Below are 24,584 nucleotides of genomic sequence, written 5' to 3'. Positions count from 1 at the left end.
TGGCACATGTTGCGGTAGCATTGACCCTTCCTCACGCGTCCGCCCAGAGGCCTCCTCTATCTCTCCCCCCAGCTTCTCGTCCCACTTTCGTTTCAGCTCCTTGGTCTGCGACTCCTCCGAACCCATAAGCTCTCTATATTTGCCCGAGATGCTCCCCTCCCCTATCCATCCTCTAGAGACCACCCTGTCCTGAATCGCGCCGGCGGAAACGGCAGGGGCGCCGTCACCAGTGCCCCTAAACTTGTGCCCTTACACAAAGCCGCCTCCATGTGCGCCCACGCCGGCTCACCCCCCACCAGCCACCTCCTTATCATGGCTATATTAGCCGCCCAGTAGTAATTACTGAAATTCAGCAGCGCCAGCCCACCATCTCACCGATTCCGCTCGAGCATTGCCCTCTTCACCAGCGGGGGCTTACTCCCCAACACGAAGCCCACAATAATCTTATTGATCCGCTTAAAAAAGGACCGCGGGATGAAGATGGGGAAGCACTGGAAAACGAAGGGAAACCTCGGGAGGACCGTCATTTTTACCGACTGCACCCTACCCGCCAGAGTCAACGGGAGCGCATCCCACCTCCGGAAATCCTCCTTCATCTATTCCACCAACCGGGCCAGGTTCAATTTATGTAGCAATCCCTCGCCACCTGAATACCCAAGTACCTAAAACTGTCTCCTACCACTCTGAACAGCAGTTCCCCCAGTCGCCTCTCCTGACCTCTCGCCTGAACCACAAACAACTTGCTCTTCCCCATATTAAGCTTGTTCCCCTGAAAACCGGCCAAATTCCCCCAGGATTCCCATAATTTCCCCCATCCCCTTCATTGGGTCTGAGACATACAGCAGCAAGTCATCCGTATACAACGAGACTCTGTGCTCCACCAGCACCCCCTCACCCCCCTCGAACCAACCCCTTCCAGCCCCTTGAGGCCCTCAGAGCAATTGCCAGCAGCTCTATCGCCAGCGAAAACAGCAGTGGGGAGCGGGGACATCCCTGTCTCGTCCCCCGGTGTAGTCTGAAATATTCCGAAGTCGTCCTATTTGTCCGTACACTAGCTACTGGAGCCCAGTACAGCAACCTAACCCAGTCCACAAAGCCCCTTCCAAACCCGAACGGCGCCAGCACCTCCCATAGGTAATCCCACTCGACCCGGCCGAACGCTTTTTCCGCGTCCATCGCAACCACCACTTCAACTTCCCTACCCTCCGGGGGCATCATGATCACGTTTAGCAGCCTTCTTACATTGGCCCCCAGCTGCCTACCCTTAACAAACCCTGTCTGATCCTCCCCTATAACGTCCGGTGCACAGTCCTCAATCAACAAGGATATTGACCTATAAGAACCACACAGCTCCAGGTCCTTGTCCCTTTTCAAAATGAGTGAGATCATGGCCTGTGACATCGTCTGGGGTAAAACCCCTCTTTCCTTGGCCTCGTTAAAGACCTTCAACAGTACCGGCCCCAATATTCTGGAGAACTTTTTATAGAACTCGACTGGGTACCTGTCCGGTCCCGGGGCCTTACCCGACTGCATGGCCTTCAAACCCTCCACTATCTCCTCCAGCCTGATCGGGGCCCCCCAGCCCTTCTACCAGCTCCCCATCCACCTTCGGGAAAGTCAACCCCTCCAAGAAGTGGCTCATCCCCTCCGGCCCCGCAGAGGGTTCCGACGTGTACAACCTACTATAAAAGTAACGAAAGGTCTTTCTCACCCCCGCCGAGTCCCCGACTAAGTTTCCTTCCCCGTCAACAATTTTCCCTATTTCCCTAGCTGCCTCCCTCTTTCTGAGCTGCTGTGCAAGCATCCTACTGGCCTCCCCGTGCTCGTAAATCACCCCCTTCGCCTTTCTGAGCTGCTCCACTGCCCTTCCTGTAGTTAACAAACCAAATTCCACTTGCAGCCTCCGGCGTTCCCTTATCAGCCCTGCCTCTAGAGCCTCTGCATATCTCCTATCCACTCGTAGAATCTCTTTTACCAGTCGGTCTGTTTCTGCCCTTTCCGTCCTGTCCCTGTGGGCCCGGATCGAGATCAGCTCTCCTCTCACCACTGCCTTCAGTGCTTCCCAGACCACTGCTGCTGAGACCTCCCCCATGTCGTTTACCTGTACGTAGTTCAGCAGGCACTTCCTCAGCCTCTCGCACACCGCTTCGTCCGCCAACAGCCCCACATCCAACCTCCATTGCGAGCGCTGCTTGCTATCCATACTGACCTGCAGGTCCACCCAGTGGGGAGCATGGTCCGAGATCGTAATCGCCGAATAACCCATGTCCACCATCCCCGCCAACAGTCCCTGCCCACAACAAAGAAATCTATCTGGGAATACACCTTGTGAACGTGGGAGAAGAAAGAAAATTCCTTGGCCCTCGGCTGCCGAAATCTCCACGGATCCACCCCCGCCCCCCACCTGCTCTGCTCCATGAACCCTTTCAGCTACTTTGCCATGGCTGGCACCTTGCCCGTTCTCGAGCATGACCGGTCCAGGCCGGGATCAATAACCACATTGAAATCCCCACCCATGATCAGCCTCTGCGAATCCAGGTCCGGAATCTTCCCCCGCACCCTCTTTATAAAATCCCCATCGTCCCAATTTGACGCATATACATTGACCAGCACTACCTTCATCCCCTGCAGCTTGCCACTAACCATGATATATCGACCTTCCACATCCGAGACTATCCTCCCTGCCTCAAACACCATCCGCTTGTTGATCAGAATTGCAGCCCCTCTTGTCTTTGAATCCAGCCCCGAGTGGAAAACCTGACTAATCCAACCTTTCCTTAACCTGACCTGATCCACTACTTTAAGATGTGTCTCCTGCAGCATCACCACGTCCGCCTTCAGTCTCCTCAGGTGCGCAAACTCACGTGCCCTCTTCACCGGCCCATTTAGCCCCCGGACATTCCAGATAACCAGCCTAGTTGGGGGCAAAGCGCCCCCCCCCCCCCATGCAGGTCAGCCATCCCCTTTCTTGGGCCTGCCTCTAGCCCATGCGCCACACCTCCTCCGGCCTGCCCCAGGGCGGCCCCACTCCTGACCCCCTCAGTGACCTTCCATCGAAGTCCCTCCCACGTCAGCAGAACCCCCCCCCTCTCACCCTAGCAACACTACTCTAAATCCCAACCCAACAAATAAACTAAGCATATACCCTCCCCCCCCCCCCCCCCCCCACTGTGCTTCCTTGAGCTAGCTCACCCAGCGAGCTTGGTGACCCCCACCTCTGGCGCCAAGAAGTCTCCCACCCATTGTTCCCTCGCTACCCTCCCCCCGCTCCTGTAAACAAGTTCCCTCATCCAACAATCCCCAAACAAACACCCCGCAGCAATAATAATAATAATAATAATCACTTATTGTCACACATAGGCTTCAATGAAGTTACTGTGAAAAGCCCCTAGTCGCCACATTCCGGCGCCTGTTCGGGGAGGCTGGTACGGGAATTGAACCCACGCTGCTGGCTGTGTTCTGCATTACAAGCCAGCGATTTAGCCCACTGTGCTAAACCAGCCCCAGCAAAAAAACACAAAGAACAAAAGCACCACCCACCAAAGCCCAGACAGGCATGTCTCCATCCCAGCAAAGTGCACAACAAGATAAAACCCAAAAGGAACCTTACCAACATCTACCCCGAAAAAGAACCAAAGACGAAACGGAAAATCGTTTAACTGCATCATTTCATCCTCTGAGGGCTGGTATACTTGCAAGGCCCGGGCCTGAGGTTGTTTTGACTTCCTGCCTGGGCAACACGCACACTGCTCATTCTGGCAGCCTTGCCAGGGTGGTGCCCTTCAACAGCACCTACAGAAGCCCTGAGACTGACACTTGTGGTCCTCCAGAAAGGTTCCCAGGTACCTCTGGGGTTATTTGGTTGTTTTTTGAAATGCCAGGATGCCCTTTTGGAATACTGGGTTGATGGTGGATGAGGCATGTAAATGCCTTCACCGGATATGTTGGCTTCTCTATATGAGGACACTCACGCCAACCTGAGGACACTACTATCCATCATCCCTTGAAGTTCTTACACCCATTTCCCGACATTCTCCAGGGACAAAGCTATTTCTATAGACTTTTTGAGGTCTAGATTGGGCTCCGCCAGTAATTGTTTCTGGATTGTAATATTGTTGCTCCCACACACTAGCCTATCGTATAGCATCTCAATTAGGGACAGGCCAAATTCGCAGTACTCTGCAATCTAGAATGAAATTTAATAATGGGTTCTTTTAAAAAAGATTTAGCGTACCCAATTATTTTTTTCCAATTAAGGGGCAATTTAGAGTGGCCAATCCACCTAACCTGCACATCTTTGGATTGAGATGATGAAACTCATGCAGACATGGGGAAAATGTACAAACTCCACACAGAGTTGTCTTCTGAAGTTTAAAAAGGCTGCTCAGAATCCTGTGCTTCATCCTCGTCGCCAATGTAATAATTCCGGGAGGCATATGCAAAAAGGCAAAGGAGGTTTATTCTCCAATGCAAATAAAGCTGCAACTGAGGCATACAAACCAAATGTCCCAGCCCGAGACTATCAGGAATTTAGCTCAGTGGGCTAGACAGCGGGTTTGTAATGCAGAACAAGGCCAGCAGCGTGGGTTCAATTCCCGTACGAGCTGAGAATTGTGAATTCTCCCTCTGTGTACCCGAACAGGCGCCGGAATGTGGCGACTAGGGGCTTCACACAGTAACTTCATTGCAGTGTTAATGTAAGCCTACTTGTGACAATAAAAAAAAAGATTAAGAAAGAACTGCTGGGCCAGAAGTCTGGGGGTTAATACTTAAGGCCCTGCTGGCGAACCCCTATTGGGCCGGCCACTGCCTGCTCAACACAGGAACTCGTATTCTACGAAGCCCACGGGGAGATCAATCAGCGATTTCCCCATGGTCTTCATGAAGGTGATAACACTGATATTCAGTTTTCCAAAGATTCCTTTCTTTATCACCAACTTCCTTCTGATAACTTGGTCACAAGCAAAAACCTTTATCTTCGCCTCAGGAAAACGGGGCATCTTTCATCTCCACTGAGTTCTGAATACATCTGCTGCAATTGAACAGGTGGCACTGATCTTTTGAAGTTTCTAATCTAATTTGAAGTGGAACGGAACAGAAAGAGCTGTTTTTGTTTTGTCCTGCTGGTAATACATGGACAGCTGCCGGCTCGTTTTAACTTAACAATGTACTTGGTATGTAAAAATGGAAACTCTGCCCCACAAACACTAGAAATCCTGCTCTACACTCAATCCATCACCAGTTCAAGTAGTTGAAAGAAGATAATGCTTACAATGGAGTGTCAGCATGATTCTAACATCCTCTCTCTACATCTGTTATCTTGCATATAGCTTCCTTTAACACACATGCCTGTGACTAGTTAGTGTCATGCTAAAATGTACCATTTGTAGCCTTTAATTCTTCTGTTTATCATTGACCGGCTCATCCTTCCCACATCACTCAACAGCATTTATATGGCTCATTAAATATCAATGTGTTCCACAGAGTTATAACCAAACAAAAGTAGGTGCTGAGACAAAGGAGGAGATATTAGGAGTTACCGAAAGTTTGGTCAAAGAGATGGATATTAATTATAGGAGGAGAGGGAGACGGGGAGATGGATGGAGGGATTTCTAGTGTGTGAGGCCTCAACAACTGAAGGTATGCCCACGACTAACAAAACCACAGAATAGAACCATAGAATTCCTGCATTGCAGACAGAGGCCATTCGGCCCATCAGATCTGCATCAACCCTCTGAAAGAGCATCCTACCTAGGCCCACTCCCCCACCCTATCCCCGTAACCTCACGTAACTTGCCCATCAAGGGGCAATTTATCATGGCCAATCCACCTTTGGACTGTGGGAGGAAACCGGAGAAAGCGGAGGAAACCCACACAGACATGGGGAGAACGTACAGACTCCATAGACAGTCACCCATGGCTGGAATTGAACCCGGGTCCCTGGCACTGTGAGGCAGCAGTGCTAACTGTGCCACCATGTCGCCCTTAATGTTTAGTTATTTCCTCTCGCTCCATCTTCTGTTTTATTCTGCAAATGCTTTCTCCCTGCCTGCTTGCCCACTATTCTCTCTCTCTCTCTGATAGCAATTGGCTAGTGTGCAATATTTGGCTCAACCTTTCCGCCTTCTTCTGTCACCCCATTCCTCCCAGAAAACCAAATAAATCCTTCACTCGCTCACATCCTCCCACTATCTGGCCTCCCAATGGGAGGAGGTGGCATAGTGGTATTGTTACTGGACTAGTAGATCAGGGACAGGAGACCCAGGTTCAAATCCCACAACTGCAGATGGTGAAATTTGAATTCAATAAAAATCTGGAATTAACAGTCATGAAACCATTGTCGATTGTCGTAAAAACTCATCTGGTTCACGAATGTCCTTTAGGGAAGGAAATCTGCCATCCTTACCTGGTCTGGACTACATGTGACTCCAGCCCCACAGCAATGTGGTTGGGCAATATATTCTGGCCCAGCTTGCGACATCCACATGCCATGAATAAAATACCACCACCATTTGAAGGGCAAATAGGGATGGGCAATAAATGCTGGCCCAACCATCGATGCCCACACCCCTTGGTGTGGGCATCACCAAATGTGGAATGTTTAAAAATTAATCAACATCCTGTTATTACCATTGATCAGAAACTGAACTGGACTAGCCACATTAGTACTGTGGCTACCAGGGCAGGTCAAAGACTAGGAATCCTACAGCGAGTAACTCGCCTTCTGACCCCCCCAAAGCCTGTCCACCATCTACTATGCAGAAGTCAGGAGTGTAACGGAATATTCTCCAGTTGCCTGGATGAGTGCAGCTCCAACAACACTCAAAATGTTCGACATCATCCAGGACAAAGCAACCAGCTTGATTGCTCCCCCTTCCACAAACACTCATACCATCTACACTGCTGTAACTACCAAGGTTTCTTAGGCAGCACCTTCCAAACCCATGACTTTAACCATCTGGAAGGACAAGAGCAGCAGATACCTGGGACCCCCACCACTTGGAGGTTCCCCCCCAAGTCACTCACCATCCTGTCTTGGAAAGTTCCTTCACTGTCGCTGGGGCAAAATCCTGAAAATCTCTCCCTAACAGCACTGTAGGTGTACCTACACCTCAGGGACTGCGGCGGTTCAAGAATGCAGCTCACCGCCACCTTCAGAAGGGCAACTAGGGATGGGCAATAAATGCTGGCCTAACCAGCGACACCCACACCCCTTAAATAAATGTTTTAAAGTTTGTGCTTGGAATGTTGTCCTGATGCCTGGAAACCACTCTCCCTGGCAGGTTTTCTTCTTCCAGCTCTCTATTGGCCAACACTCTTAGAGCGGCCAAAGGAAAAGGTATAAGGATACGTTCACGGCCACCCTGAAGTTTGGGACTGGAGGAGAAGGCTGAGGGCTGATTGGCATGGTCCACCTGGTCCATCAAGGCAGAAGCCGCTTCCAGGCTCAGAACAGCAGCAGCTGAGGAAGGAGAGGGAGGCCAACCCGGGGCTGTGAATTCCACCCCCAACAACATGCCCCATCCCCTACTGCAGAAGAACTTGTGGTTCCAGAATTGGGATCCTCAGTCATCTTAAGACTCACTAAGCCTGATGGATATCATCCTCGATTATAATGAACCATCCAGGAAGAGCCGGCAATGCATAATGAAGAAGCGTGGCAAAATTGTGGACATTATTTTCAGTGCCAAGCAGCATTGCCAAGGTGCTACCCTGCCTGGAGGCCAACCACTCGGGGCCTCCAATCGCCTGGGAGAGTCCCCAAGTATCGTTCCACCTGCTCCCAGTTTGTGGGGACCAGTACTGAACGGTGCCCAACTGGGGCCTCCTCAGCGAGACCAGTAGATACCAGGTGGCCATTAGATCTGGCGTGAGCACGGCTAAGTGGCTTCTTAAACTCACTAACATTCTGCTCAGTTGGCTGGACAGCTAGTTTGTGATGCAGAGCAACGCCAACAGTGCGGGTTCAATTCACGTACCTGCTGAGGTTACCCGTCTTCTCAACCTTGCCCCTCACCGGAGGTGTGGTGATCCTTGTCATAATATGCACCCATGCACATCATGAGGCAAAAGCAGGCAGTGACAGACACCCAGGTGAGCCAATCAACATACAGAACAGAACACGACCAATCACCAGTCAGAACACCAGAGGGGGGCTTCCAACTATAAAACACACGAGGCATCAGCACTCTGCCTCTTTCCACTCGTGACAACTGTAGTGAAAGTCAGGGTGTACAAATCATTCAACACCTTCTACATGTGGATCAGAGCTAGCCTGGTCTAGATAGTTAATGTTAGTTTACTTAGAGTAGTAGAGAGTCAACGCACAGGCAGCTGTGTGCTTCGTTACTGAAGTTCAATAAATCTTATTGAACCAATGCCTCCGTTTGGTGTATGCTTCATCATTTAACTGCATCATGTTGCAGTCCGTGTTACCCCAGGGTGAATAACACGACATGATACCAGGAATGGCTACTGCTTCTAAGTAATTTACCTTCGAAAATTCACTGATGACCAGCAATTGCCTTCCAGCGGCATGGAAAAGATCCAGGCACATCCACATCTCCGGATCTCCGGGAACCTTAGCGCCAACTGGCGGGTCTTCAAGCAGAAATTCAGTTTCTACCTTGAGGCCTCGGGCCTCGTAAGTGCATCCGATGCCCGGAAAATCGCACTGCTACTGTCGACTGTGGGGGACCAGGCCATCCAAATCTTCAATTCGCTCACTTTTGCCGACGGTGAGGACAAGACCAAGTTCCAGACCGTCTTAGCCAAATTGGACAGTCACTGTGAGGTTAAGACGAACGAAAGCTTCGAGTGTTATGTCTTCCAGCAGCGCCTTCAGGGTAAGGATGAGCCTTTCCAGTCTTTTCTCACTTACCTTCGCATTCTAGCGCAATCCTGCAACTACGGTGACACCGCTGACTCCCTCATCAGGGATAAGATCGTGTTTGGCGTCCACTCCGACGCCCTGCGGGAGTAGCTCCTAAAAATAAAAAATCTGACCCTGCCAGTGGCCATCAAGATGTGCAAAGTCCACGAACAGGCAAAAAGTCGCTATTCCGTCTTAAGTCGGCAGAGCAGGACCAACTTCCCTCCCACGAGGCTGAGAGTGTACAGGCCATCGCCTGAATGCGGCGCCTGAGCATCGATGAAGGTGGCCATTTCGCGCACTTTTCCAGGGGTCCCACGCATGCGCACCACGGTCGGGAGAATGAAGCGGCTGAAAGATACACTGCGCAGGTGCGAGCGGTGGCTGACCACACTGCACATGTGCGACGACGCACCGAGCGACACGATGTCGACGTGATGACGTGCCCCAACTGCGGCACCGCACATTTAAAGCACCAATGCCCTGCAAGAGGCAGGCGATGTCTCAACTGCAAGAAGTTTGGCCATTATGCGGCTTTGTGCAGGTCTGCACCTCCGATAGGGGGCCAGTGATCCCAGTTCCAATGCAGACGTGTTCGAAGTGTGCAGCAAGGGCTGCTGGATTTGGAACCTGATCCCATCACGGATCCAGAGGACGGCTGTTCCGGCCTTCCAGTGCTGCAAAAGATGCAGCAGATCAAAACACGGCAAAAGCTAACATATGATGCTCATGCTACTGATCTGCCCGTGCTCTCCCCGAAGGACGCTGTTCGCATCAAGTTGCCTGGCGGAGGCTGGTCAGCTCCAGCTGTTATTGTTCGACAGGCTGCTCCCAGGTCGTTTGTGGTTCGCATGGCTGAAGGATCTATTGTCCTGCGCAACAGAAGGGTACTACGCAAAACTGCCTGCCCACCACCGGATCTCACGTTCCCAGATGTCGTTCTGCCTTATCCGGATACCTCGCTCCACGAAGCTACCAATCTGGCTGCATGTCAAGCCATCATCATCCCCGCCTCCACCTCTCAGGCAGTCCACAAGAATCCGACGACAGCCCCAATGACTGGACTTATAAATAGTTCCTTTGTATATATACTGTTATGTTTCTGCATGCTAGACACCTTACATGTACATATCCATTCACTCACCAATTGCTGTATATAGTTACTTTTGTAAATATGTCGTATATGCTCTAAGCAGCCGACAATCTTTTTAAAAAGGGGGCTGTACATCATGAGGTAAAAGCAGGCAGTGACAGACACCCAGGTGAGCCAATCAACATACAGAAAAGAACACGACCAATCACCAGACAGAACACCAGAGGGGGGCTTCCAACTATAAAACACACGAGGCATCAGCACTCTGCCTCGTTCCACTGGTGACAACTGTAGTGACAGTCAGGGTGTACAAATCATTCAACACCTTCTATACGTGGATCGGAGCTAGCTTGGTCTAGATAGTTAATGTTAGTTTACTTAGAGTAGTAGAGAGTCAACCCACAGGCAGCTGTGTGCTTCGTTACTGAAGTTCAATAAATCTTATTGAACCAACGCCTCGTGTATGCTTGATCATTTAACTGCATCGTGTTGCAGTCCGTGTTACCCCAGGGTGAATAACACGACAATCCTCAGGTTAAATATACGAGGTACAGGTACTAACAAGCAATTGCATTTCTACTTCAACAGCAAGAATTTTCAGGCATGGAAGGCATTGCAGAAATCACCACCAGTCTGCTCTCCCCCTCAAAGGGGAAGGCAGCCTATGGTTATCTGGGACTATGGTGACTTAAAGTCACATGTAGGCCAGATCAGGTAAGGATGGCAGATTTCCTTCCCATCAAACCAGCTGGGTTTTTACAACAATCGACAATAGTTTCATGGCCACTATTACGGAGATTAGCTTTTAAATCCAAAGTGTATTAATCGAACTTCAATTCCACCAAGAACGCCAGTGGATTACTCGTCCAGTGATACTACCACAAAGTCACCTCTCACAGCTAAATACCATAAACTAGGAATCAGAATTGATTGCACTTTTCTGCAAGTTCATCCATGCCTGAAAATTCTTGCTGTTGAAGTAGAAATGCAATATGCTTGTTAGTATCTGTACCTTGTATATACTTTGTAGCACCTTCTGGGATTTGTGCTTTAGCCCTTTGATTATATATTTCCTTCCTGTTCCATATTACACTTTTAATGAGCAATCCATTAGTACTCCTGAATCTGTGGCCCTTAGCATACAGCTGCTTAGTTTATATTCATTACTCTTGTCTCATTACCATGCATCTGGCCAGATTAAATGAAATTTGCCATTAATTAGTTCTTCACAAGAATCAAGATCCCTTTTTACTGAGTTTACTTGTTCCCTATTTTTTGACCTCCATCCCAAAATGCTGTTATCTCCTAATACAGGCAGCCCTTCTTCTCGCCTCCCCCCCCCCATCTACAAAACAAGCTTAAACCCAGTGGTTCCGGTGCTGATCCATGTCCCTTTGGTGACCTATTGTGAGGCTGATGAAGTCACGGTTCCCATGAAGAAAAACAATTTGCCTTTAAAAATCCTTGCTGGCAGTCAATGGTTAACTCCTGAACAGAGCCTGACGGGGATATCCCAATGACCAGGATAGATGGAACAAGAGTTTTTCAGTAAATGTAAGGATCATGTGTGAAGGTGTCTGTATGGGTCTGGGAAGCAGTGTAGTCTTGCTTAACAAAATCCGACTGTGAAAAGGGACATGGTAATTGGCAAAAGAACCAGAGATCTTTTCCTTGAGAGTTATGATGATCTGGAATATACTGCCTGAAAGCTTAGTGCATGTAAAATTTATAATAATGTTAACCGATAGTTGGATATATAATAATAATAATTGTCACAAGTACGCTTACATTAACACTGCAATGACGTTAATGTGAAAAGCCCCTAGTCTTCACACTCCAGCACCTATTCGGGTACAGAGGGAGAATTCAGAATGTCCAAATTACCTAACATCACATCTTTCGGGACTTGTGGGAGGAAACCGGAGCACCCGGAGGAAGCCCACACAGGCACGGGGAGAACGTGCAGACTCCGCACAGACAGTGACCCAGCCGGGAATTGAACCTGGAACCCTGGCGCTGTGAAGCCACAATGCTACCCACTGTGCTACCGTATATATTCCCAGTACCCTCAATGTCCGACCAGCCCACACCCCCAATGTCCAACCCCCCTTGATGTCTGACCCCTCCTCCCGATGTCAGACACCCCCCCAATGTCCGTCTCCTCTCCCATGTCCGACATTCCACCTCCAAATCCCATCCTCTTACCTTCTCTCTGGCCTATTATTTTCAATGGGACTTTTAAACACATCTTTTGTACGGCAACTATTGTCATACAAAAATAGGTGTGTCATTCTTCACTCTGCATCTTCTGGACTTTAACGATGGAGATGGGTTGTACCTCACCCGGCCTGAGTCAGGAAGGTCAGGCGATACAGGTACTTAAGAATTTAAACATAGGTAAGTGGTATGGAGTGGCAATCCAAGGCTGATTGCCACTCTGAGGAAGTTATGGCCCGTTAATGAGTTAAAACAGCTGAGAATGGATGCATTGTGTCAATGGGCCGAAGGGAAGGAGATCCTCTCCGATAAAGGAGGTAAAGGACTGTGTGAAATTCATTCAGCTATTTATGATAGACTGGAATGTTAATTGATTATGGTAGTAAAATGATTGGAAACATTTGTGAGGACAACATAATTTTCTTGTTCATGTGTGCTCTGCCCAAAGACAGGTTCTTGCCTCATTATCTGCTAATGCTTCAATCTGAGCTGTTTTCTTGGCTGACTTTGTTAGTGGTGGTTTGCTATTGCCTTCCAATCTCAGGGGCAGGGTGAGGAGGCAGATTGCTAGTCTACCTTGGCTGGAATGTAAATCAAACTTTGAGGAAATCACTGTGTATCATTCTCTCATACTGGAATCATGAAGTATAGTGTCTCAATCAAGATTTAATTCTGTATCACTAAAACTATATGAGTGTGTACTTCAGTGTTTGAAGTAACAAGATGAATCAGGACAAGAAAACGGTCCATCAATTGTCACAATGCAAAGGCCATTTAAAAGTAATAAAAAAAACAGAGTGCTTCTCCGCCCTGTGCCTCAGTGTGGCTGGGGTACCTGATGGAGTTTCTGTATCTTGAGAAGGTGAAGTTCATCTTGGGGAGTGGATTGAGGCGTTCTATAAGAGATGGGGTCTGTTTTTTCTTCAATTTAAAGAGTTGGTCACCATCAGCTGCTTAGGGAAGGGGGTGTTTAGGGGTGGTATTATTCTTTTGAGTCATGTGTGTGTCCGTTGGTAGAGGGGGGGGTACTTCTGTTATTCTTTTTCTTGTGTTGTGTTGTTTTATGTATAAAATGTTAAAGCCCAAATAAAATTTTTTTTTTAAAGTGCTGAAATTATTCAGGCAGCATCTGCGGAGGAATTGTAATTAATGTTTGCGGTGGTTGACCTTTTATCGGATTGTAACCTGCAAACAAGTCAAGCTTCCTCCCTCTAAAGGTATTCTTGTCTTGCAGCCATCCGGCTCTTGAAAAAAAAAAGAAAATTGCTTATTGTCACAAATAGGCTTCCAATGAAGTTACTGTGAAAAGCCCCCAGTTGCCACATTCCAGCACCTGTTCGGGGAGGCTGGTATTAGGAGAATTATTCAAAATTTAAAAGCATCCTTATGTTACAGCAGGTGGAAGTGCATGATAAACATCACTTCAGAGTATGCAAGTACACTTGGGGAGCAAGTGCTTTAATACTGTCAGCTGGCTGCACTTGCACGCTACAAGTTTTCTTTAGTGAACCTCCTGATTATGCAACACAAACCTTTCCTATAAGTAATTTGAAGCTGTTTGTGTTTGATCCTTTGGGTAGCACAGTGATTAGCACTGTTGCTTCACAGCGCCATGGACCCAGGTTTGATTCCCGACTCGGGTCACTTTCTCTGCGGAGTCTGCACGTTCTCCCCATGTGTGTGTGGGTTTCCTCCCACAAATCCTGAAAGACGTGCTGTTAGGTGAATTGAACATTCGGAATTTTCCCTCCGTGTACCCGAACAGGCACAGGAGTGGGGTGACTAAGGGATTTTCACAGTAACTTCATTGCAGTGTTAATGTAAGCCTACTTGTGACACTAATAAAGATTGTTATGGATCTTTTTCTTGTGATTCTAAATTACACCACCTATTCGCAGATCATAGAATTTACAGTGCAGGGGGCCATTCGGCCCATCGAGTCTGCACCGGCCCTTGGAAAGGTCACCCTACTTAAACCCACGCCTCCATTCTATTCCCGTAACCAGCAACCCCAACCTAACCTTTTGGGGCAATTTAGCACGGTCAATCCACCTTACCTGCACATCTTTGGACTGTGGGAGGAAACAGGAGCATGCGGAGGAAACCCACACAGACACAGGGAGAATGTGCTAACTCCACACAGACTATTGTTTGATCAGTGAGATATTTTCCATTGGCCACACGAGAGACGCATTCATGCATTGAGCTTTTGTTTCTATAGTCATGTGTTTAGAGGGAAGACCCAAACTTCCTTTAGGATCTTTTATCAGCAAGAAAGCAATCAATTTCTTCCTGTCTTAGATAACAACAGTAAAAGGACAGTGCAATATCTATGTTGTTGAAGCTTTTCATCTTGCACTCATCAGGACAAGACAAAAAGCTTCAACATGTCTTTTTTCAGCAGTACTCAAGTTGTGTACTACCAAACGACAAAGGGTAATATCCCTCTGCCACCTATAGTTTTAGACTTATTCCAACTTGAATAAGCTCTAAAGTATCCATGCTATAGGAATTCATGCATAAAAATATGGAATTATCAAATTTTATTGTAGTGGTAACTTGACAGTAAAGTGATAACATTGCTTCACATTTAGGTGAAGTTGATTCACAGCCTGGTGACTGTACACAATATTTGTCAGTATAGATTTAAATTTGACACTATCATATTCTGTATAAATATTGATGACCAAAAGTTTAAGGTTCAAACATACCAGAATGTCTTTTGAATTATTTATTCAATTATATGGGGGCGTAGTTGGCTAAGCCATCATATATTACCCATCCCTAATTGCCCTTCGTGAGCTACTTTCTTTACCCATTGAAGTTCATGTGGTGTAGGTACACACAGTGCTTTTTGGAAGGTTCAGAATTCTGGCCCGCAACAATGAAGGAACGGCGGTATAGTTCCAGTATTTTTGTTCCAGAATTGTCCGTGTTTGCGTGTGTCACACCCCCACAACCCAAAGATGTGCCGAGTAGGTGGATTGGCTACACTAAACTGCCCCTTAATTGGAAACAAACAATTGGTTACTTTAAATTAAAAAATAAAAGGGTGGGATTCTCCGTCTCGTCAGCCGGCCAACAGGGTTCCCATTGTGGGCAACCCGCCGTTGGAAAATCCCCGGGCTGCCGGCAAAACGGAGAATCCAGCTCATAGTTTTCATGCCAGAATAAATGGGAGTTGAAATGATATATGTGTAAAGTTTGAGCAGTTTATCAATGTCATCTCGACTACCCTTTTTTTTTTCACCTAACCGGTTCATTATATCATATGTAAAAGTGGAGGCTCTGACACAACTCTTGGTCTGTTCCTCACTTGTGCCTTTTGTATTTCCCCCCTGCTCCATATCCTCCCTTTGCCTTACCATTGATGTCCAAGTCTTTCACTCCCTAGGCCTATGCTCTTGAATTCCCTCCACATCAGTTTCATCCTTTAAAACTCCACCAAAGCCCATCTCACTGAAACATTTTTGGTCACTCCTCCCACTATCTTATTTTTTTCATTGTCCATTTTTGTCTAATTATGACTCTGTGAAGTTGGCTCAGTTGCCTGTTAAATGCACTATATAAATGCAAATCAATGTTATTTTCATGCAGGTTTATTTGTATGATTTTGAAAAATGATCCTTATATAAAAAGGTCTTTGGTAGTCCCCCTAATGACAGTGAAACAAAAAACTCAAGAGCACAGTATATGCATGTATTTGTTTCTTAAATGGAAGACAGAAAGAGTGCAGTATTTTTTGACTTGCGTATGCTTTACTTTCTTGGTTACTGATTGTAACATGGGTGAAAATGCCAGACTTCACCATAAGGAAACACCAAGAATATCGTATGCTATCTTTCTATCAGCTTGGACAATCTGCATTCCTATTCTGGGTGGAGAGTCGGGACAGGTCTGACACATCGCTGTTGAAAATGCTAACTTGCACAATCGCTCTTGAAAAAGTCACAGAATCATTGGACAAAAAAACAAAAAGCTGCACTATGATTTTTGTTTGTGCATCTGTTAAAATCATGCTGGAATTCCAAAGTTTGGTGAAAGAGAGACTGCAAAGTTCCACACTGAACGATGGGAGATGTGTTTCAGTAAATATGCACGTAAAGTATTGCGATGAAGGTGTTTTTCATTAGCATCATGGCTAAAATTGTGTCACAGCAGTAAAATTGGTGTCATTTTATTGAACAAGACTGGCACATAGACAATTAAACACTAGTCAAAATCTTGATGATTAATGCTAATAAGGGTCGAGATATCATTCTAGGAAGGTGTCCTCTGATTTTCTTAGTGGACTCCTGATATTTCCCAAGTATATAGAGTACTGAACACTAGTTTTTCTCCTAATAGTACTCCCAGCAACACATCATTATTGATGAGGAAAAGCATCCAATCTCATCAGAGGCAGTGTCATATTATAGCTGGTAAGAGAGCAGTCACGGCAAATCTTCTCTTTTCTTACTAGCCTTCACATTCACACCTTCCCCAGATTTATTGATCTAACGAGCATGGTACCTCAACTGGAAAAAAACCTCTCGAACAGAAATAAAATATGTTTGAGAAGAACCAAATGAAAACAGCAAAGACATTTTAAGTGTGGACCCTGACAAATTGTTGTTCTTACTTTCACTGGAGTCGAGATGAAAAAAAGGATTGTCCAGAGGGATTCAATTCTGGGAGAATCACTAATGGTACGATTTGGCTAGCTTTTAACTTTTACTCAGTTTCTACTCTTTGTGCTATTCTTGGCCATCCTAATACATTGAAGTGAATTTCCTGTCACCATCATGAAGGTGCTTAGAGAGGATGAATAGATTTAATCAGAATCTCCCTGCCCTAGAGGGGAGCAAATTCACACAATGTTACTCGAGACTAAAACAATTTGAATTGGAAGTTGAATGCTCAAATAGATTATTCTGCACAGCATCCAAAATAAATATGTTATGCTCAGACCAGAAGATGGAAAACGAGATGCTGGATTTTATTTTTGCACTGTTTAATAATCCTGTGGCACTACAAATATACAAGCTTATTCTAGGACCACTAAGTCTGGTCATGCATTGAAAGATAGAGTGATAAATAGCTAAACGGTCTGTGGTTAAAGTTAGGTGATCATAAAAGGGAACCATTTTTAACAGTAATTTCTGAAGTGATTTACAAAAATATTTCAGAAGTCAACCGTTTCCAGAAAATTACAAACTTCAATCAAAAATGTTGTACTTAATAATCAAAAGCATATTTCTTCTTCTTTTGCACGTAACATTCAGTATCCTCATGTAAAATCTGTATACATATTCAAAAGAGCAAAACCAAGTTCATTAAACCCCACACTGTGGGGAAACAAGATAGCAAAATCCTTCTCTATTTCCAGTTCATTATCGTGCTTTGTTTTTCATCTTCTGTCGATTCCTTTTGCCAGGACGTTTCTGCAAATGAAAGATGATACTTTACAAACAAATCCAAGGTTTGAACCATAGTTTGAAAGAACAAGTTTATTCATTCTTCTCTTCCCTCCCCAAAAGAAAAGAAAAACCGTTTAACAATTGGAAGAAATAACATCTATTCCAAAGGGGAGGGGACATGTATAGAGTAAGTGCAGCTTCGCTAAGATTTCTTTCTTCTTCAATTTCTCTGCTAAACCACATTAAGAATAACACTCCAGTTAAAATCTGTTCTAAGTTATACAAATATAGCAGGAATGCACAAAACCTTCAGTTCCCCTTTCCTTGGTTCCCAATTTGACATGCACTGGATGCAATATTCAGAGAAGCATTGATATCAGGGGCGAAATTCTCCCCCAACGGCGCGATGTCCGCCGACTGGCGCCAATCAGACGGGCATCACGCCGGCCCAAAGGTGCGGAATGCTCCGCATCTTTGGGGGCCGAGCCCCAACATTGAGGGGCTAGGCCGGCGGCGGAGGGATTTCCGCCCCGCCAGCTGGCGGAAATGGCGTTTGTTGCCCCGCCAGCTGACGCGGAAATGCGGCGCATGCGTGGGAGCGTCAGCGGCCGCCGACAGTTTCCCGTGCATGCGCAGTGGGGAGAGTCTCTTCCGCCTCCGCCATGGTGGAGGCCGTGGCGGAGGTGGAAGGGAAAGAGTGCCCCCACGGCACAGGCCCGCCCGCGGATCGGTGGGCCCCGATCGCGTGCCAGGCCACCGTGGGGGCCCCCCCCGGGGTCAGATCGCCCCGCGCCCCCCCCCCCCCCCCCCCCCCCAGGACCCCGGAGCCCGCCCACGTCGCCTTGACCCGCCGGTAAATACCAACTTTGATTTACGCCGGCGAGACAGGCAATTTCTGGGCAGGACTTCGGCCCATCCGGGCCGGAGAATTGAGCGGGGGGTCCCGCCAACCGGCGCGGCCCGATTCCAGCCCCCGCCCAATCTCCGGTACCGGAGACTTCGGCGGGGGCGGGATTCACGGCGGCCAACGGCCATTCTCCGACCCGGCGGGGGGTCGGAGAATGACGCCCCTGATAATAACAGGAAGGCCTGAAAATGGAAGACAGTCCCCTTTCCTAAAAGCTAATTTTTCTTTATTTGAGCAATGCTTTTCACATTGAAGGTGAAAAGATGCCCCAACATCCCCATTCTAGAATTCCATTTTCCAGTACAATTAGACAGTCAAATTTTTACAACAGTTTTCTGTATAAAGGAAGGTTTGAACTATGGGGAGAACGTAGGGCACTGGGATTATGCTTTGGATTGCTCTAGTAAAGAGAAAGCATAGTCCAAAAATGTGCAGGTTAGGTGGATTGGCCATGCTAAATTGCCCTTAGGCTAGGTGGAGTTACTGGGCTCTTTCCAAGGGCCAGTGCAGACTCGATGAGCCGAATGGCTTCCTTCTGCACTGTAAATTCTATGATTCTATAAAATGGAAGTTCATTACAGAATGCCAACAACATTCAAGAGCTCTAGTAAAGAGAAAGCATAGACAAAATGGAAGTTAATTACAGAATGCCAACAATATTCATGAGCTGGCTATGAGGGCCGGTTTAGCTCAGTTGGCTGGGCTGCTGATTCATGATGCAGAGCGAGACCAACAGCACAGGTTCAATTCCCGTACTGGCTGAAGTTATTTATGAAGGCCCCGCTTTCTCAACCGTACCCCTTGCCTGAGGTGTGGTGATCCTCAGGTTAAATCACCACCAGTCAGCTCTCCCCCTCAAAGTAACCTATGGTCATCAGGGGCTATAGCAACTTTACTTTGCTAATAATTGGATTTTTAAAAAATAACAATTAGCATCTCATTGTAAGAACTGTAATATTAATACTTACATTTGCATTCTTTCTTCCTCCTTTTCCAAAACCACTCTTTTTGGAATGTGCAATTTTTGATCTGAAGCTGGAGACATCATTGTGACTGTCTTTGGTGTTCCACTTCAGGCCACTTTTCTTCCCTCCAAACCCGAACTTCTCATTTTTGAATTTCCTCTTTGTATTTAGTCTGGATTTAAAAAAATAAATCACAGTTTGCTGTCAATAACCAATTTAATAGATCCTACAGTTATATGCAGTTATCAGGAGTAATTCACAAAGATGCTTAAAGCAACCGTTCTGATATTAACTGGAGTACAATCTATGGGTTATTTGAACTTTGTTCGTCCTCTATTTAAATCCATCTTGTAGCAACACAATCCCTAAAGGACAAGTACGTAACCTGCTCCGATGAAAGGCAATCTTTAACTGGCTACTAATTGATTCATACGAATACTTTATACATACTGTATCAGTCCAATCCAGGAATCATACATAATAAGCTTAAGGTCTACCATACCAAGTCATACAGAGTTTCATATGTTGCACCCCAGTGACAAACCTTTTCCCTCTAGATGGTAGGATCTGACATTACTGACTTTGATTTCCAATCTTCAGTCTCAAGTTGCAAACTATTTTTAAAATTGTTTTTAGCAATCCGTGAACTGACTCCAGATGTGTATAGTGAATAGTTAGCTGTCAGCCTTTCTGCTCGATTGCTCCTGGTAACAAAGAAACACATCAGAATGGAGGGTGAACTTTTCTCTGCACCATAATCTCTTACCCTTTCTTCTGTGGTGCAATTCTAGCCGCTGATCCCTCTCCACCTTCATTCTTTGCTTTTGAAGAAACCTTATCACCCTCAAGGAAATCCAGTTTGTCGGAGAGTCCTGAAGATCAAAGAAGACAGAATTCAAATCTTATTCATCAGTATTTTTGAGTAAGCAGCAAAACAAAAATGTCTCCAAATATATCTGGTTTTCTCCAACCTCTTGGATTCTGGTGAAACAGGGTTAAAATGCCGACAACAATCTCCAAATCCTCTAATGTGTAGGGACAAAACACAGAACAAACCTTTCTGGTACTTTTTCACTGCTGTCATCATGGCTTTCTTTTCTTTTTGCCGTTGCTGTATAACTTCTATTTGAACCTATGAAAAAAAGAATATTGATTGATAAGTTACAAATCACCTTACTGGATTAAAAAAGTTACAATCCTTTTGCATCAAGGACCTGTTCCATTTTCATATGTATTAAATTTATTTCAGCAGAGCACCAATTCGGAATCTGAATATTTATCTACCAATGCCAAATTCTTAAGTTGCAAAACCAAATCAAGAATGAACAAGCTCCTGTTGGTGGTTAGAATTTTAATGCTGCATTTATATCCCTTGATTTCAGAAAACACCAAAAGATCTGTCCATCAAAGCCTTAAATATACTCGATGAGAGAGCATTCATAATTCTGATGTAGAGAATTCCAAAAATTCGCAACACCAAGTTATGAAATTTCTCCTCATTTCGATCCTAAGTAATCGACCCTTTATCCAGATGCTGTGCTTCCAAGTCCTCGATTCCCCATCCAGGGAAAAGTACCTCAGTGCTCAACCTGCCAAGCTCTTCAGCAGGATCTTTGATGTTTCAATGAGATCAGTTCTCGTTCATCTAAACTCCAGACAACATATGCCTAATTTATTCAGTCTCTCAACCCAGGAACCAATCTAGTAAAACTTTGTTGTCAAGTATATCTTCCTTAGATACAGAATCCATAATTATGCACAGTACTCCAGGTGTGATCTTACCAAATCCCTATGCTGGCAATCCCGGACTTTAGGACATCTGATTTATGACAAATGGCATTTATGATATTTAAAAATTGAGTTTCAGCTAAGCTATGCTGGTTTCAACATTACAATATTCCGTGCTGCCCTTTTATATTTTTGGATCGTCCCCTCTGAATGAGCCCGTGAAAGCAGAGAAAGCCCCCTCTGATTTTACGGTAAAAATGTGGCCTTACAACATAGAGGTTATGGGGACAGAGGCAGGCAGGATGATAGATGGACAGGGGGCAATGGAGTGGGAAAAGCAGTACCATCTGACTTGCTTTTGTGTGTCTAGTTTAGGCAGACACTTATACTGCAAGGATGAGGGCACAGTAAATATGCCAGGCCGTGCTAGGCTCATTTTGTTACATATCCATGTGGTTTACTGTGACTTGTTGGCTGACATCAGGGTTTAGAAGTTTCATGCTGGTTTAAAAAAAAAAGTTCTTCTTATTCTTACTCCCAAAGTGAATAACCTCACAATACACTCCATTTCTCACCTTCTGCTCAATCGCTTAATTATTAATCTCTTTGCAGCCTCTTTTATTCCTCCTCACAATCCACTTAGCTTTGTATTATCAGTAAGACAGGATACATTACTATCTGTCTCTTTGACAAGTCATTGGACCAAATCTTCATAGATCAGACTGGATGTATGACTGAAGTTGCAGCACGGTAGCATTGTGGATAGCACAATTGCTTCACAGCTCCAGGGTCCCAGGTTCGATTCCAGCTTGGGTCACTGTCTGTGCAGAGTCTGCACATCCTCCCCATGTGTGCGTGGGTTTCCTCCGGGTGCTCCGGTTTCCTCCCACAGGCCAAAGATGTGCAGGTTAGGTGGATTGGCCTTGCTAAATTGCCCTTAGGTGTCCAAAATTGCCCTTAGTGTTGGGTGGGGTTACGGCGATAGGGTGGAGGTGTTGACCTTGGGTAGGGTGCTCTTTCCAAGAGCCGGTGCAGACTTGATGGGCCGAATGGCCTCCTTCTGCACTGTAAATTCTATGATAATCTATGCACAACAAGACCCTGTGGAAGTCCTGATGTGCAGATCTACATGAGAAATGTCCAGGAAGTTTTAAACCTCCGATGGACAATTCACCGGCTCCTGGTACCCTGCACGAATGTCTCCAACTCTGTGTTATAGTCAGAGACTTGGGACTAGTGCTTACCAGTAGTTACCCAGGAAATGTTACACAGATTTAATCATGTGTAATGCCTGGACAATTCCATAACTGACACCCCAAACATCCCCCCTGGCCCTTGACCACCTCTCTCCGCATCCTGACTACAACCTCCTCCGACTACTCCCAACAACCCAACCCGACTCACCTCCCTCACCCACCCCCTCAAACTCCTTCCTGCCCATTCATTCATACATCCATTCACCCGGTCATGAATATTCAAAGACTGGAGATTTAAAAAATGATATCGCAGCTAGTGTCACAAAAAGGCTGCCTTCCCCCGGCTCTATCTGCTCCGACACAGTTCCCGAGGGATGCTGCACTGCCTATTTCTTTAAAAGCCAGGACCGGAAGAAATGTGCATCAGCATGGTTCGGAGGAACCTTTTGAGTGCAGTGGTAATCCACTGATCATTACTGCTCCTTGGAAGATCTGGGTCATTAATATGGATTGTAAACAACTAAGCTCCCAGTATTGATCTTTCGAGCACTCTAATAGTTACAGCTTGCCACCTTGAAAATACACTGGTTATCCCTACTCTCTGTTTCCTGTCCATTTCCCAATCCTCCATCCATATTGTTCCCTAACTGCATGAACTATTATCTTGCTTATTAACTTTTTGTGTTAAATCTTATTAAATGCTTCAATGCTGGTAGCAGCTCCTAATTAAAACTAAATAGAAATTAAGTTTCTATCAGGAGGTGGTTTCCACAGCAGCATCAATATCTTGTACACAGGTAATTGTTTCAAGATTTCAGTTTACGACATCTTGCTGGTTCTATTACCATTTCTGTTTTTTTTGTTTAGATATCAAAATATATAGCTTACTTCTTCTCTCTCTATTTTCCTGCACTATGACATTGTCTACTACAATTAGAGATGCTTTAAAAAAAATCCTTTTTCTCAGCTGAGTAAAACATTGATACCTAAAGAAGTTAATGTAAATATGAAGGTATCTGGGGGTGCAGGTAGCCCGGGATTGGGCAGGTCTTCAGATGTTCAGTTTCTCTAGCTCGTGGGGAGGGTGAAGGCTGATTTGTTGAGGTGGGATAATCTTCCCCTGTCGTTGGTGGGTACAGGCAGTGAAGATAAATATTTTACCATTTTTGTTTGTTTCAGTGCCTGCAGTCTTTTTGCCGAAGGGATTTTCAAGGGAGTGGATAGGCTGATTTCTTTGTTTAACTAGGCGGGGAAGGTGGCTAGGATAAGCAAGGTGATATTGCAGAGGAAATGGCAGTTGAGGGGTTTGGCCTCCCGAATTTGATGTATTATTACTGGGCAGCGAATGCAGAGAAGGTTCAGGGATGGAGAGTGGCTCATGTAGGGGGTCGGGGTTGCGTGCGCTGGCAAAGGCACCGCTCCCAAGGGGCCCAGGGAAGTATTCGGTGAGTCCAGTGGTGGTGGTCAAGCGGAAGATTTGGAGGCAATTTCAGCAGCATTTTAGGTTGGGAGTCAGGGGGGTTGCCAATCGAGGAAATCAGGGCTTTGAGTCAGGGAGGATGGATGTGAGCTTTGGGGAATGGGAAGAGAAGGGGATTAGGGTGATTGATAGTAATCGACTATTTCCCGATAGATCTGACAGGTAAAAAGGACTATTTAGTGTAAATATTAAGACCCAGTTTTAATACCCATTTTAAAATGAGGATTTCAGCACTCATAACCTCAGGTCCATGATAAAACATATAGCTTCAACAGAGCCACAAAAAGCCTGACACATGCATAAACTAATTGGGAGATAAAAACAACATTTTCACTGAGCAAGATGAAATCCTATACTTTGATCTAACTATTCGCTATCTCTATTTCTCATTTTCACTTTTCCACTCTAACTCTTGAAGTAAATGCAAGCTGTTTTGCCGTAAGCAAGAAACCATTTCGGTATTATTTTGAAAGTTAAATTGTGTACAAGTTACTTCTCTTTAAGTCCTTTTGCGAGCTGGACTTTATTGAGAATAGATTTAAGTTTCTCCTAATTGTAATCAAATAGAGGCAATAAAGATTTTGTTTGCATCCGAGAAGTTTAACTCAAACTTCTACCGAGTTTTAGTGTCGCAAGACTTCACTAATTCCGCATGGTAGATTTCTTCAGTGATGAAGGATCTGTTTCTAGGAGGGCAAGCTTGGAGGAATTGAATGAGAACTTTTGG

At 45.9% G+C, this 24,584-nt stretch overlaps 1 protein-coding gene across 1 annotated transcript in view; it reads right to left on the bottom strand.

Annotated features, from left to right (window-relative positions):
- Window positions 1-17,158: 17,158 nt before the first annotated feature.
- ebna1bp2 (EBNA1 binding protein 2) overlaps window positions 17,159-24,584 on the bottom strand; it is a 45,236-nt gene continuing 37,810 nt past the window's right edge. The window contains exons 6-9 of the mRNA XM_072510852.1: window positions 20,510-20,585; window positions 20,220-20,325; window positions 19,457-19,625; window positions 17,159-17,605 (exon numbers count right to left, since the gene is read on the bottom strand). Of these exons, the coding sequence (XP_072366953.1) occupies window positions 17,555-17,605; window positions 19,457-19,625; window positions 20,220-20,325; window positions 20,510-20,585 (402 nt within the window). The 3' untranslated portion in view covers window positions 17,159-17,554. The remainder of the gene's footprint in view (window positions 17,606-19,456; window positions 19,626-20,219; window positions 20,326-20,509; window positions 20,586-24,584) is intronic.

The sequence above is a fragment of the Scyliorhinus torazame genome, chromosome 7, assembly GCF_047496885.1.
Source record: "Scyliorhinus torazame isolate Kashiwa2021f chromosome 7, sScyTor2.1, whole genome shotgun sequence".
Lineage (NCBI taxonomy): Eukaryota > Metazoa > Chordata > Chondrichthyes > Carcharhiniformes > Scyliorhinidae > Scyliorhinus > Scyliorhinus torazame.
This window is presented reverse-complemented; position numbering and strand designations above follow the sequence as displayed.